Source organism: Macrotis lagotis, chromosome 5 (genome assembly GCF_037893015.1).
Source record: "Macrotis lagotis isolate mMagLag1 chromosome 5, bilby.v1.9.chrom.fasta, whole genome shotgun sequence".
NCBI classification, from domain to species: domain Eukaryota; kingdom Metazoa; phylum Chordata; class Mammalia; order Peramelemorphia; family Peramelidae; genus Macrotis; species Macrotis lagotis.
This window is the reverse complement of record NC_133662.1, coordinates 231,759,014-231,774,424: the sequence shown is the minus strand read 5'-3', so window position 1 is coordinate 231,774,424 and position 15,411 is coordinate 231,759,014. Positions and strand designations below refer to the sequence as shown.

Sequence of the window (15,411 nt, the reverse complement as noted above, 5' to 3'; positions counted from 1 at the left end):
TGTGTGTGTGTGTATACATACATATGTGTATGTGTGTGTGTGTACATTTCAATTCTGCCTTTCTCATCCAGAGTCATAAATCAACAAGTATTTGTTAAGTCAACAAACTTTTATTAAACACTCTATATATCAGAATCCGTGGACCTGGTAACAGTCAATAAATGTAGGTTCTTAGAAGAAAAGTATTCCAACCTTCTCATTTTCCAGATGAGAAAATTAAGGCCCAGAGGGGCTTGCCTGAGGTCCCCCAGATAAGAAAAGAAAATTAAACCTAGGTCCTTTGATGTCAAATCTAGTGTGTTTTCCATTGCACTGTGTTGTCATCCCATGCATAGATTTACAAGATCACAGATTTTGATCTGTAAGAGAACTTAGGGGTTATCTAGTTTAATCCTTTCATTTTACGGTGGAAGAAACTGAGGTCCAACAATGTTAAATGACTTGCCAGGTACTAACTAAGCATAAGATCTAGATATAGAGCTGGAGGGAGACCACAGAAGTCATCTATACCAACTTCCCATTTTCCAGATAAGGAAACTGAGACCTATTGAGGTTAAATGACTTGCCCAAAGTCATACAGGGGTGACAAGAGATGGGATCTGAGTTCTTTGCTTCCCTGTGAATGCCATTCATTTTTTATTGCTTTCAATCCATGCAAAACCCAATAAAGATTTATGTGGCATCCAATACTCAATTGGAGTGGCCTGGAACTATTTGGCTGGATTGGAACTACTGATAGATATGATGATATCTGGCTGGGGACAGGATACTGAGAAGCAGGAAAATCTTTTTCTGAATGCCACATGAACCCCACTCTGCTTTAATGATTCTCAGAGAATGAATATAGGAAAACCAAGAGCCCCCAGTATCTTTAAGTGACCTTTCACTCAGTTTTACGACTTCCTATTAGACTGAGGCAACCTGAAGTATTAGGTCTACCATCTACAAGCCACTAAGTCACAATCTTCCTCCTTCAACCTTTTCCAGATCCCATTTCATAGGAGATATAGATGCATAAGAATTCCTACTTTTTGCTTACTTCTTTGTTTACTAATGTAAGTTCCTCAAGGAACAGTGTGCTCTATAGGAACTGGATGGTGGTCTTGGAGATAATGTGTTACAATCAAAAAAGAGCATTGTATTTGAAATTAGAGTAGCTGAACACCCATTTCTGCCTTCCTATGTGCCCTGGGGACAAATGCTTCACCTCCCCAGTTCTCAGTTTCCCTATTCATAAAATGTGGTGAATGACTTGGTGGTTGGAATCAGGAACCATTGAGATCAAATCCTATATTGGTCTATGTGGTCTTGTGCAGAGTAGAGTGAATCTGAAGTAAGAGGATGGGTTCTAATCCTGCCTCCATCACCTCCTATCTGTGTGATGTTAGGTAAGTCACTTCTCTGGACTTGACTTTTCCTTCTCTATAAAATGTGGGGGTTGATTTAGAAGATCTTTGTGGCCCCTTCCACTTTGTAAATCTATGATTCTGTAATTAGAAGATGGCTAAGGTCCCTTCTATAGCTGTGATTCATGAAGAAGATGGGTTTTGACATTTGGGGGGGAAATATCAAAATTAAATGTTCTCGGGAGATCAACTCTTAAACTGCTCCCTTCACTTCTTATTAGGAACCATCCTAGTGGTTCATGTAAATGGTTTTCTTTAGCTTGCTCATAGAATCACAGATTTAGAAGTGGAAGCAACTCCAGAGGTTGTTGAGTACATTTAAGCTCTTTCATTTTACAGAGGAGAAAACTGAGACTCAGAGAAGGTGACTTATTCTTGATTATAGGGATAAGTAGTTGAGTCATGATTTGAACTCAGGTCTTCATAGCCATAGCTATGCTTGAGCAGAGGTTCTGCAGGTCTACTAATCTGGGGTCCATTACCTTTTCTTTCTTTCTTTCTTTTAAAAATTTTCATCACTGTATTTCAATAGAATTGGTTCCCTTTGTAATCCATTATTTTATTTTATATATGTGAAAATATTATTCTGATTTCATTGTCCTGCCAAAGGAGTCCATCATGAAAAGGAAGGAAGGAAAAAAAGGAAGAGGGGGGAGAGAGACAGACAGAAAGAGACAATGACAGAAAGAGTGAGAGAGCTGACTGCAGACAGAATACTGAGAAACAGGAAAATCCTTTTTTAAATGGCACATGATGAGAGAAAGACTGAGACAGAAATGGGGGAATGGGAAGGGAGAGAGTCAGAGAACCAGAGAGAGACAGAGAGACAGAGGCAGAGATAGAGACAGAGGTACAGAGAGAGAGAGAGAGAGAGAGAGAGAGAGAACAAGGGAAGGAGAGAAGAGGAGAGAAAAAAGGAAAGAAAGGAAAAAGACTTTCACAAGTAATTAGGCAGTAGTTCTTTTAGCTTTGGAGAAATTTCAGGAGGGGGAAGAGGGACTAGAAGACCCTATGACATAGTGTCCAGGTTCATCTTAACCTGTCTTCATTTGATGACCCAGGGCTCAATTAAAGAGATCAGTTCACTGCCCCCCACTCCAAGACCCTATTAGCCTCATGGTATTTTTAGCAAGGACTCTTGCTTGACATTCAGTCCCTGAGAACCCTCTCTCCTACCAGTCTCTCACCACGTCTCTCTTTTGTTTGATCTTAGGGCAGAATGTCTGCAGCGGGGAGTCTCCCCATCTAAAGCTCATGGCCTGGGCTCCAATCTGGTGACTGAGGTCCGAGTCTACAATTGGTTCGCCAACCGCAGGAAAGAGGAGGCCTTCCGCCAGAAGCTGGCCATGGATGCATACAGCACAAACCAGCCGCATGGCCTGAACCCAATGATGTCCCATGGCTCCCCCCATCACACGCAGCCGAGTACCTCTCCTCCAAGTAAGCTTTCAGGTAAGGAGACTAATGTCTGCGTGGCCTGGGCCTCCCACTGAGTGTCTCTTGCTCTGTTAGTAAAAGAATGCTTTGGCTAATTTCTCAGGAAACTACTGGTAATACTTCTGAGCCAGGATATTTTTCCCTAATGTAGGATTTAAGAAGGTGGCTCTGTACTGTGGGATTCAAAGGCTGTGATTTCTGCTCATTTGTTCTTTCCAGGGTCATAATATAAGGACTAACCTGCCTTGGAGGGGTCCCTTTCTCTGTGTTCTTGTCCCTGGATGTCTGGATTCAGGAGTCCATCAGTCAATCCATATTTATTAGATGTCAACTATGCCCCAACCACCAGGCTAAGATGTAGGGATGCATTGGATAGGAGACAAGGAAAAGGCACCATTTCTGGCTTCTAGGACCTGGTATTTAGGTAATGGATAGGGCCAACCAGGTAGAAGCTGTATAATCAGGGCTTGGGGAGAAGACAGGAGAGGTCTCTGCATGTATGGCACAATGGCTAGGGTGCTAGCTTTAGAGTCAGGAAGATCTGAGTTCTGTCTCATAACTCATAGTCTCATAGTTCTGTCTCATAGTTTCAGTATGACCTTGGGCAAATCACTGATCACCTCTTGTCCTGTTTCCTCTGATGCGTACTTCCTGAATGACTTTGGATGAGTCACTGAATTTCCCTAGGGCTCAGTTTCCTTATTTGTAAGGTAGCAATAATAATAATAGCCCCTACTTCCCAAGGTTGTTGTGAAAGTCAATATATGTAACATGATATATAAAGTGTTTTATAAACCTTCAAGGACTCTATAAATAAATGCTAATTACCATTATGATTACATAGTAAACATAATTTTCCCATTTCTTTGTTTTCTGAGTGGCCCAACAACCCTGAAAAGTTAGTTCCTTTCTGGTTTCTGTCTAATCCTAGTTCTTTGGATCAAAGATGTAGGACTGGAATCTTTCTCAGAGACCATCTTGTCCAATCCCCCTCATTTTACAGAGGAGGAAACTAAGGCACAAGGAGATTTCAAATGAGCTTGCCCAAGATCATACTGCTCATCCCCTGGGGGCACTATGGTGATAATGGTCACATTCATCAGGGACAATTCAACTGGGCTCCTGATTTTTTTTTCCTTTTGAAAAATGCAAGATAGATAACATAGTCCAAGAAAGTATTGTAGATAGAGTTGGGACCTGAAATCAGGAAGTCCTAGGTCTGAAGCCTACCACTAACAGGTATTAGATGTTTGACCATGGGTATATCACTTAATCCCTCTGATTCTGAGTCTTCTTATCTGTAAATTGGGAATAATTATACATTTCTGTATCATATCAAACTCACAAAGCATCATGAGATCCAGATGAGGTGATATGTATAAACCTTAACAAAGTTCATAAATGTTAAGATGCGTGATGTGCAGTGAGGAGTTCAAAAGCATTTTTTTAAAATGATTTGCCTAAGATCACATAACTAGTGTCTGAGGCTAGATTTGAATTCAGATATTGCCAACTTGAAGCCTAGCATTCTATGGACTTGGCCCTTAGTGGCCTATCATACTGTGAAACAACTGGTGATGAGCCTTTTTGACTTTAACTAAGCTGGTCTTAGGCACCATCTACGCCTTAGCTTGTAGTGGGAATCTTTTCAACTTGATAGACTGCCTCATTTTCAGACACTGGGTTGGGAGAAGTTCAAAAGCATTTTTGATGAAGATGGCTTATGGATATTTATAGGATTTCTTCAGGATAGGCAGTTATTGTTCCCAGTGGGGTCACCATGATCAGAGGTGTAGCACAGCATCTACTCTCCAGCCAGCATGCCGATTGGGTGAATGCCAAGCATTCTTTTTTATTAGACTAGCTAAAATGAAATCTTTGCTCCTTGATCTTCTTCTGGGTCACCCTGATGCAACACAGTTTGGTGACTTTGACATCAAAGGACCCATATCTGAATCTAGGCTACCAGTGTGATCTTAGGTAACTTCATTTGAAAAATCATCTTATGCCTCAGTTTCCTCATATGTAAAATGATGGCTGAGATACAATGCTAGATCTTTGATGGAAATTAGAATTGGACTGGACAAGAAAGGAACTAACTCTCCAGGGCCAACCCAAGTATCAAGATGACTCTATGGCACCAGTGGCGTCAGCATGACCTTACTCAAGCACATTGGGCTAATGACCCAGGAGGCCAGAATACCAGGGAAACTATTCGGCAGCTGTGGCCACAGCTGTTCTCTCCCAAGCTGAGAGAGATTCACTCCCTTCCATTAGACAACAAACAACAGCCTATCACTCAATCACCCAACAATTACTGTCCTTTAGGTACCAGGCAATGTGCTGGATAATAGTGAAGATGAAAAAGAGAAAAGTGAGTTTTTGCCTTTATGGAGTTCTAAAGCTCTACCTTTAGGCTTCTTGAGTCCTCCTACCCTTGGAACTTTCCAATGGAAAGCTGGGAGTTAAGGAATTAATGTGGTCTATGAAGTTACTCAACTGGTCAGTCAAAAAATAATTTATATGGGCTTTCTCAGAAGATTCAAAGAAAGGCAAAATCAGCCCCCTCCCCTCTAGGAGTTTATATCCTCCATGGGAAGCACCAAGTAAATAATGATTTATATACAGAAGCATTGGAAAGAAAGCACTCGCAGCTAGGAGGGTGGGACAGGGCCTGCAAGAAGGTGGGAAATTCAGAGGCATCAATAAGGGGGCTCAAACCTCTGCTATCTATGTGACCCTGGCTACATCATTCAACTTTGGGGAGGTAGGGAAACTCAGAGGTAGCAATGAGGGGGGCTCAAATCTCAGTTAACTGTGTGACCCTGGCTATATCATTCAACTTTGGGGAGGCAGGGAAACTCAGAGGTAGCAATGAGGGGGGCTCAAATCTCAGTTAACTGTGTGACCCTGGCTATATCATTCAACTTTAGGGAGGCAGGGAAACTCAGAGGCAGCAATGAGGGGGCTCAAACCTGTTATCAATGTGACCCTGGATAAGTCATTCAACTTTGCTCTGCTTCTACACAATGGGTAAACAAAATCCCTGATACCAAAGTTGTTTGATTCAAGGCTTGAATGAGAATGTGTTCTTAGTGATGGGGGCGTTTCAAAGTGCTCTGTCAACGTCTGATCTTCTCCTTGGTCTTCTGGCTGCTTGCTAGAGAGAGGTGGAGGCTTGCTGAGAGGTCGGGGAGCCCCTGGGATCTGGCTGGGGTGACTTGCAGGGTAACTCAGCTCCTCTGGGGAAAGACAAAGCTTTTCCAGGGACAGCAGCAAACTGGGAGTGGTTGGGGCTGAGCTGAGTTTGGAGAAAGCCAAAGGAGTGAATGGGGAAGCTGGGAAGGAGGGCTGGGGGAGTGGTGGGGCCAAGGGGCATTCTAGGGAATACAATGTGTATTGTGGCCTTACCTGTGATCTCCACACCAAAGTCAGGGAGCCTGAGCTGCAAACAAAAGCCCAGCAGCTTTCTGACAAGTTGAGGTCCTTGTAGAGGTCGCTGCGGGGTCACTAGCTTAGACCCTCCCTTCCCTCCTGGGGGCCAACTCTCTGTGCCCCACTTTGGAGGGGCTGCTGGTCCAGTCTGGGGGGTGGCGAGTAGGCCAGGGACTGAGAAGCAGCAGCACCGGGGCGAGGATGATCACAAACCTAGAACCTACAGGCCCTTCCCAGGGCTGGGAATCTGGGCTCCAAGGAACCCCCAAAAGTTAGCCTTCTAAAGACTCTTCCATTCAAGTCATTTGGCTCCAGAGTCAGAGAATCTGGTTTCAAATCCCTTTTCTGACATTTACTACCCTTGGTCAAATCACAACTTCCCTGGGCCTCAGTTTCCTCATCTGTAAAATGAGGGAGTTGGATTAGAGACACCCTGACTTTAATCCTGTTACCATAGTGCTAATTCTGCCCCTGATTTATCTTGGTCAAGTCTCATAATTTTCCTGAGACTGAGTTTCCCTCATTTGTAAAATGGAAAGGGCTTCCCCTTTGAACAATACAATTCCTTCTAGTTTAAGATCTAGGATCCTGAAGTATTAATTCAAGAAGTTTTTATTAAATGCTTAATATATATGTATAAGGCACCATGCTAAAATTCTGGGGGTGACAGAGACATAAATAAAAGTCTCTGACTGACTGCCCTCAAGGCTTTTCCATTCTTTTGGAAAGGGAAAAACCCACATATCTGGATGAGTAAATTTGACAGAGTCACAGGTAATTTGGGAATGGAAAAAGGAGACTATTACTACCTCAAGGAAGGAAAAATTTGACCTTAAAAACTGTAGATCTGCTTCCTCATTGGAGAAAATGAGTCATAATGAGATAAAGTGATTTACTAGACATCACTTAGCTATGGGGAGCAAAGTTAGGCCTTTTGACTTCCAGTTTTAGTTTCTTTCCAATAGGCTAATGATGATGATGATGATGATGATGATATGACATTTATTATGGGTCAGATACAGGGCCAAGCACTTTCCTATTATCTATCACCTTTGATCTTTAGTTAATTTAACTGAAGAGATAGGATCAAGAATGGGAATGTGTCCTAACCAAACTTGGGTTCTGTTCCCAAATCATTGGAACTTCATATGGGAGACCCACTGATCTAGTAGCGATCCAGATGGAGTATCCATTGTAGGCCCACACTCAAGCTTCTTGTTGTTTGTGATAAAATTATTCTTGGAAAGACGTAGATCGAGGTAGGCCAAATTTACCTGATCCTATAATCAGAGAAAAATGGTATTTCCAATTGTAGAAGCTTAGCATTGACCAAGGTGGAGCTAGGTAGATAAGGTTGCCAAAGACTCATCTTCTGAGTTCAAACCTGGCCTAAGACATTTACTCCCTCTGTGACCTTGAGCAAGTCACCTAACCCTGTTTACCTCAGTTTCCTCATCTGCAAAATGAGCTGGAGAAGGAAACGGCCAACCACTCCAGTATCTTTATCAGGAAAACAAACCCCTAGTGGGGGTCATGAAAATGACTAACAACAAAGCACAAATTCAATTCAGGTTGATTAGACAAGAATTTATTGAGCATCTAAGGTGCCAGTTAATGGGAATGGGAGGGCAGTTCTTGTCCCCTTGGTGCTTATCTTCTACTGATGGAAACCACCTTGTACAGGATAAGAAAATACAAAGCAAATGCAAAATAACAATTGAGAAAAAGTAAAGGAATGGCCTCTCAAAAGAAGGAGGCTACCTGAGTTGACACTTGAAGGCAGAGAACCAAAAAATAGGTCAACTCAATATTCCTTTTCTGTTTACCCATCTGTGTTATGAGGATGTGATATATAATCAGATGCCATCTAGTCCTTTCATTGAGCAAAACTGAAACCCAAAGAGGTTATAGAGTTTGAATGCTGATCTAATGAATCCTGAGAATTAAATGGTGACTTCTAGACTTTGGTTTTGGAAACATAAAGTATATTAGTGTCCATTTCCAAAACTGCCCCATTTTGATTATTTTTTGAGGCATATCTGACTCTTCATGACTCCTAGTTGAGGTTTACTTGGCAAAGACAAGGGAATTGTTTGCCATTTCCTTTTCCAGCTTGTTTTCCAGATGAAGAAACTGAGGTAAATGGGTTTAGTGATTTACCCAAGGTCACATAGCTGGTTTATGTCTGAGGGAGATTTGAACTCAAGTCTTTCTGATTCTAGGCATGGTGCTCTATCCATATGCCACTTAGTTACCCATGAGCTGCCTGGAAGTTGGAAAGGTTTTTCTCATGTGTTCTTGTGTGTGTGTGTGTATTTTTGATCCTTTTGGTTTCTCTGGGAAATCTCTGGATTAGTTAGTTAGTGAACAGCCACACCCTATTTTTTTAACATCACCTGTATTTCTCAGTAGAAATTACTTCTTCTGTCTCACATTATAAAGAATAAAAAATGAAAAAATCGTTCAGCAAAACAAGCACATTAAGAAAGTCTTGACAGGATCTATAGTGCTCCACACCCATAGTCTCCCCCCTCTCTACAAGGAAGGGAGGGAGGGGCCTTCTCTTATCTCTTCTCTGGGGCCAAGCTTAGCCAGAATAATTTCAGTTTTAATTGTTTTGTTGTCGTTCTTTCCTCGGTCATGCCAATTGCTTCGGCCAAGTTTGGCCACTTTCCGGCTTTCTCCTTCCTTACTCACTCCTTCCTCTTCAAAGGTCCTATGGCATCATGAGATCTCTGAATGAAAATGGAGGGAACACAGAATTTAGAAAGGGACCTTAGAAGTCATCTACTGAAACCTTCACATTTTACAGATGAGAATGCTGAGGTCTGAAAAGGTGACTTATACTTCGATTCTACAAACAATAATTGATCACTGATATAGACATTTCAGGTATGAGATGTTCAGGGACACAAAGGAAAAATAGGAAGTACACTTTGCTCTCAAGGGACTTGCCTTCTCCTGGAATGAGATGAAGTGATTTAACCAGTCTCATGAAGATTATCCATTTTGACATGAAGGGATCTCAATGGCCATTTAGTGTGGTCTTCTCATTTTAAAACAAGAAACTGAGGGAAAGGGAAAAGTGACTTGGACCAAGGTCACTCAAGTAATAAGCAGCAGAGATGGGATTTGAACTCATATTCTTTCTCCTAACTAGACTTTTTTCTATTATACCTCAATAGAGCAAGTACAGAGACAGGAGAGAAAAAAAAAACCCAGAAACTCAACAGTACATTATCTTCAGATCCTACATGATATGCCCATTTTGTTTCATTGCAGGCAGAACTATGAAAGAAAGCCATTGATAATATTTGGAGTCTAAATTAAAAATCAATGGGAAATGTAAGACAAGGCATTGTTTTTTGAATTTTTTTTAAATTTATTTAAGGCAATGTGGTTAAATGACTTGCTGGAGGATCACACAGCTTGGAAATTATTAAGTGTCTGAGGTCATATTTGAACTCAGGTCCTCCTGACTCCAGAGCCAGAGCTCCATCCACTGCAACACCTAGCTGCCCCAAGACAAGACATTGCAAAATTGTCAGTAGAGTCCTGCTCTTTAAAAAAGAATTTAGGAAATTATCAGGAAAACATCAGGAAATAATACTGTATTTATTTATTTTCCCAACTACATGCAATGGTAGTTTTTCAACAATCAGGTTTTTTTTTGCAGGGCTTTGTGTGGTATAATATAGTAATCCAATACAGGCTCTACATGTGTAACCATGTTAAACTAGATCCATATTAATCATAATGTGAAAGAAGAATCAAATCCAAACAGTAAAAACAATTAGAGAGGAAAAAACCATAATATCTAAGAGGACTTTATAATATGGTAAAATTTGGTCTGCATTTAAGCTCCACAGATCCTTCTCTAGATATGGATTGTATTTTCCATCACAAGTCTAAAAAGAAATTTTTGATCTTTTTAGTTTTTTTACTTCACTGATGTATTCCTTCTCTTCTCTGTCCCTCATAGCAAAGAATAAAGTTAGGAAAAAAGTGGTTCAGCAAAAATAATATATTAAGAAGATGTGACATGATTTGAAATGTTCCACATCCATAGTCCTTCACCTTTGCAAGGAAAAGTCTTTTGAGAACTGCCATCCTGTCATGTGGCCTTATTAATGCCTATCTTTAAGGCAGGATAGGCATTACTATAAAATTGAGTGGGCATACACATGGAGGAGAGGCATGGCTTCAGGGAGGAGAGCGTAGTAGGATAATTATCTTTATTTTTTTAACTTTAATCCTATTTTATTTTTCAATTACATGTAAAGAGAGTTTTCAACATCATTTTTGTAAGATTTTGAGTTCTAAATTTTTCTCTCTTCCTTCCCTCCCTCCCCTTCCTCCCATCTCCCCAAGACAGGAAGCGATTTGATATGGGTTAAGATTTAAAATCATGTCAAACATATCTCCGTATTCGTCATATTGTGAATGACAAATCAGAACAAAAGGAAAAACAGCAAGAATGAAAAAACTAAAACACATTTTTAAATAGTGAAAATAATCTGCTTTGCTTTGCGTTCAGGCTCCATTTTTCTTTCTCTGGATATCGATGGTATTTTCCATCAAAAGTCTTGTTAAAATTGTGTTAGTTCACTCTCTTGTTGAGAAGAGTCAAGTCTACCATAGCTGATCACCATACCATGTTGTTGTCGTTACTATGTATGATGGAGGAACTATCTCTTTGAGGAGGATCAGAAGGAGAAACGGATTGAGATCCAAGATGATACAAAGTCCTAAGACATTTTATAATCATGAAGTGAAGTTTCCTGGAAGGCTGAATCTCTTTTCCACCCCTCAGCACAGTCCTTTTCTTGCCAATGAGATGGTCCACTTTGAGTTGTGCATCCATCTACCATCCATCCATCCACCTTCTGCAAGTCCATGATGACCAGCGGCTGACCCTAGCCCTGGAATGTCCACTACAATAGCATCAGTGGGGGGGGAGGAGGAGGCGAGCTTTGCTTCTGTCATGTGCTGATTGCTTACAAGGTACCCTACAAACACATTGTCAGCAAAATCAGCTGTTTTCAATGTTCTCCCCTGGCTCGACAATAATACACCAGCATGCAATACACCAGCATGCGGCCCACGTTGTCATGGCATTTTCTCCCTTATGCATGCTTAATTGACAATTAAGTTGGGGCTTTGAACGAGTCTGGCTTCCTTTGATGTGTCTTCATCTTTTCCAGCAAGTGTCACAGGGGCAACCCTTTGTTTTCCTCTATTAGGGGACCTCAGTTACTGTAGCGGTGTCGAGGGGTTCATTTATCTTCAGCCTGGATGGCCTTTGTCCCCCCCACCCCACCCCAGCTCCAGCCAGCAGGAGCTGTCCCTGGTTATAGACCCCAGTGACAGGCCATTCTGAACCTCCTTTTGAGCTGAATTGGAGTGATGGCCTCTGCCTTGATTCCAGAGCTGAATCTAGAAAAAGGCTCCAGAGAGGTCAGAGGGGAAGGTGGAGGGAATTGATGGGACTGGTTGGAGGCTGGTGCTTGTATTGATTGCTCTGAAGGAGCAGGAGAAGGAGGAAGTTGGCATGGGATGGGAGTAAGGCTAGCCTTGGCAGGAGCCAGGATTTCAGTTTTCATGAGATTTACTAGTGGATTTGTTTGTCATACCCTTTATCCTTGAGAGCAAGTAGCTTATCTAGATGGCCCCCTGAAAAGAGATGGAGTAATGGCAAGCATTCTGGATGGAATCAAGAGAGACCTAGCTTCAAGTCCTGCCTCTGATAGTTGCTAGTTACATAATCCTCTACAATTCTTCTCTGTGCCTCATTTTCCTCATCTCTAAAATAAGGATGATGATACTTGCAGTACCTACCTTTCAGGGTTGTGACAAGTATCATATGTGGATTAAGTGTCAAGCAGTTTTCAAATCTTAAATTAATTCCTAAAAGTCAGCCCTTATTCATCTTTACTCTCCCTAATCGGTTTCATTGTTTCCAACTCAGATAGAAATAGGGGCCATCAAGATGTACCTAAGGATGTTTAATGACTTAGTTTTTAAATGTAATGATTTCTATTTTATTGTATTTTTAATTTATTTTATTAAATATTTCCCAATTCCATTTTAATTTGACTTTAGGAGCACTAGGCTGAATGTTTGACATCTCTGCTATCAACTGCTGGCAGGGGTTAATTTCCCTGCTTTGAAGGACCATAGATTTAGAGACAGAAAGCCTTAGAATCTATTGAATCCAACTCTTTATTTTACAGATTACAAAACTGAGGCACAGAGAATTGATGTTATTGGTTCAGGATCTGAGTTAGAATCTGGAGTCTTAAAGAACTTCACTATTTAAAAGAAAAGCAAGATGTTCTAGAATTTTCTGCCATTTTGGGTCTCAATTTATTTTTCTGTCTAACAGAATGTGGAACATGAGACTAGCACAAAACAAATAGCTCTCCTACCACATTTTTCTCCTTATATCCATGTTTCCTCCCATTAGATTTTGTATTACTGCCTATCAGACTAGAGATAGCTGGGGCAACAAGACAACAGTTTTTAACATTTTGTTCTAGGTTCCCTTTACACTTTTAAAAAATATGGAACACTCTCTCTCCTAAGAACTTTGTTTATTGGGTAATATCTAATGATATATTTACTGTATTAGAAATTAAAATGACTTAGTATTACTATAAAAATAGTTTTGACTTTGCAGACCTCCTGAAGGGATCCCAAGGACTCTCAGGAATGACAGACCACTTTGAGAACAGTTGGTATAGTGGATAGGGCACCTAACTTAGGTTCAAAGGACCTGGGTTTGAATTCCAGATCTTCCACAAGTTAGCTATATGACCATGGGCAAGTCACATTATTTCCTCAGTTTCCTCATCTGTAAAATGAAGTGGATGAACTAGAAAGCCTCTGAGGTCCTTTCAAGTACTCTATAGTTGGTCCTTATGTACCTGTGTTTTTTCCCCCAGAATCCTTAGGATGGTATCACAACTCATCTTCTCCTAATAGCAGCCAGATTTTGTCTTTCAGGAAAAGGAAGCCAATCTCTAACCCAGAGAAGCTCTGGCCTTCCTAATAGTGGATATTCCCAAAATGAGCAAAAGGGAAAGATGCTATCTCAGTCATTATACAGAAATCGGCTGTGAAGACATTTCCTTCCCCAGTTCCTTTTGGATCACACATTCCTAGACCTCTTTTCTGAGACACTTGAGAAGGATGGCTGCAGTAGAGGACAGGGTGGGTCCGTGTGTGTGTTTGTGTGTGTGTGTGTGTGTGTGTGTGTGTGTGTGTGTGTGTGTGTGTGTGTGTGTCTGGCCTGTCTGGCCACTTTACTGCTTTTTCCCCAATTCTTGCTGCTAAGACAGACTTGTCCCTTGAGTTGGAAGGGGGGCTAACCAATGAAAGCTTTCTTTCACCACTCCCATCTCTAACCTGGCTAGGATTTGAACTGCCCTTGCAATCTGAATGCTTGTGGGTACTAAACACTTTAACAACTTAATGGGGCCCCCAGACGGGACCCAAGGACCCTTTGCTCACCCCTGGGAGCTCCTCCTTTCCCTGGGCAGGAGACAATGGGGAACAGTTTATGAGGGCAGTCATAAAAATATTCATCTTAGCAGCAAAGCGTTCCCCCTATCCCCAGTAAATAATAGCAGTCGTCCCAAAAAAGAAAAGAAAAAGGAGTAAATTTGAGCTCTTCTTTTAAAAACTCAGCTTCACTTGGAGGTGAACACTTTGTTTAGACAGAATGAGTTTACTGTAAAGGCCTTGTCTCCACACTCCTCTGCCTTAGGACTTTGTCTGGCAATCCCATTATCTGTTGGATTTGAAGGTCACATTATCTTATGGCACCACCCCATAGGCCATCCTTTGGGAGAGGAATTGAATCAGGATATTAATAAGATTAACCAAGCTAACTCTCTGAACTGTCTTCTGTACCCCCACCTTCTGATAGTCAACCAGTCAGATTCTGGGGTCTGCATACAAAGAAACCCAGCCCAACAGACCAGGAGGGCTTCATTTGCTCACAAAGAAAAGCAGGGAGAGAGATATGGAAGTCTATTGTAACAGGCCAGCCTCCTGAATATGCCTATCTCCCTTCAAAGATTTGAGGACTGTGAGAACAAATGTTACCAGCATTGGAGAGGAAGGAGGTTCTTGTGGAAACCCAGTGCACAAAGGAGGGAAATTCCTAAGAGAAGGACCCTTTCTATCTCCTTGATGAAGGCTCCTGGTTGGATAAGCCAGGCTTTGAATGGAAACCTAGATGAATGTGGTGGATGGACATTTGAGTCTCATGCTTTGGGTGGGTGGGTGGGGAGTTCCTGGTTGAAACAATACAGGCGTACATGAAAAAATAATGATAATGTTTAACATTTTTATAGTTCTTTATGATTTGCTGAAGTATATATATGTTACCTCATGGGGCCCTTAGGGTCAAAATAGGAGCAACAAAAATCAAGCATATCAACATATCAACAAATACCAGTAGGCATAGGATCACTTAGAGCTTGAAACAACTTTTGAGTTTAGTCAAACCATTTCTTTTGGAAGTAAAGAAACTAAGGTTCAGAGATGAAATCATTTGCCCAGTGTCCCAGAGGAAGTGAATAAATGGGGTGAGATTCCCACCAGGGCCAGCCATTTAACTCTTGTTCAATTCTATCTCACTCTTTGTGATCCCATTTGAGATTTTCTTGGCAAAGATGCCATTTTTTCCCCCCTCCATCTCATTCTATCCATGAGAAAAACTGACACAAACAGAATTTGCCTGTCATCCCAACACTAATATGTCTGAGTCTGGATTTAAACTCACGAATGGCACTCTATCCACTGGGTCACCAAGAAGTTGCTTGATCCTCTGACTTTAAACTCCAGCATATTTTTTTGTTGTAGTAAAGGGCAGCTAGGTGATACAATGGATAAAGTACTTGTTCTGGAGTCAGGGAGATTCATCTGATCTCAGACACATACTAGTTGTAGGGCCTTGAATAAGTCTGTTAACCCTGCTTGCCTCAGTTTCCTCATCTGTCAAATGAGCTGGAGAAGGAAATGGCAAACCACTCCAGTTTCTGTGCCAAGAAAACCTCAAATGGGGTCATGAAGAATCAGACATGGCTGAACAACAAAAATAGAGGTAATGATAGAGAGTCAGAGG

At 41.3% G+C, this 15,411-nt stretch overlaps 1 protein-coding gene across 5 annotated transcripts in view; it reads left to right on the top strand.

The window, feature by feature from the left end:
- The window catches only part of HNF1B (HNF1 homeobox B), an 81,012-nt gene that overhangs the window by 13,469 nt on the left and 52,132 nt on the right, over window positions 1-15,411 (top strand). For all 5 annotated transcript variants that reach the window (XM_074188881.1, XM_074188880.1, XM_074188882.1 and 2 more), the window contains exon 4: window positions 2,620-2,858. In XM_074188881.1, coding sequence (XP_074044982.1) covers window positions 2,620-2,858 — 239 coding nt within the window. The remainder of the gene's footprint in view (window positions 1-2,619; window positions 2,859-15,411) is intronic.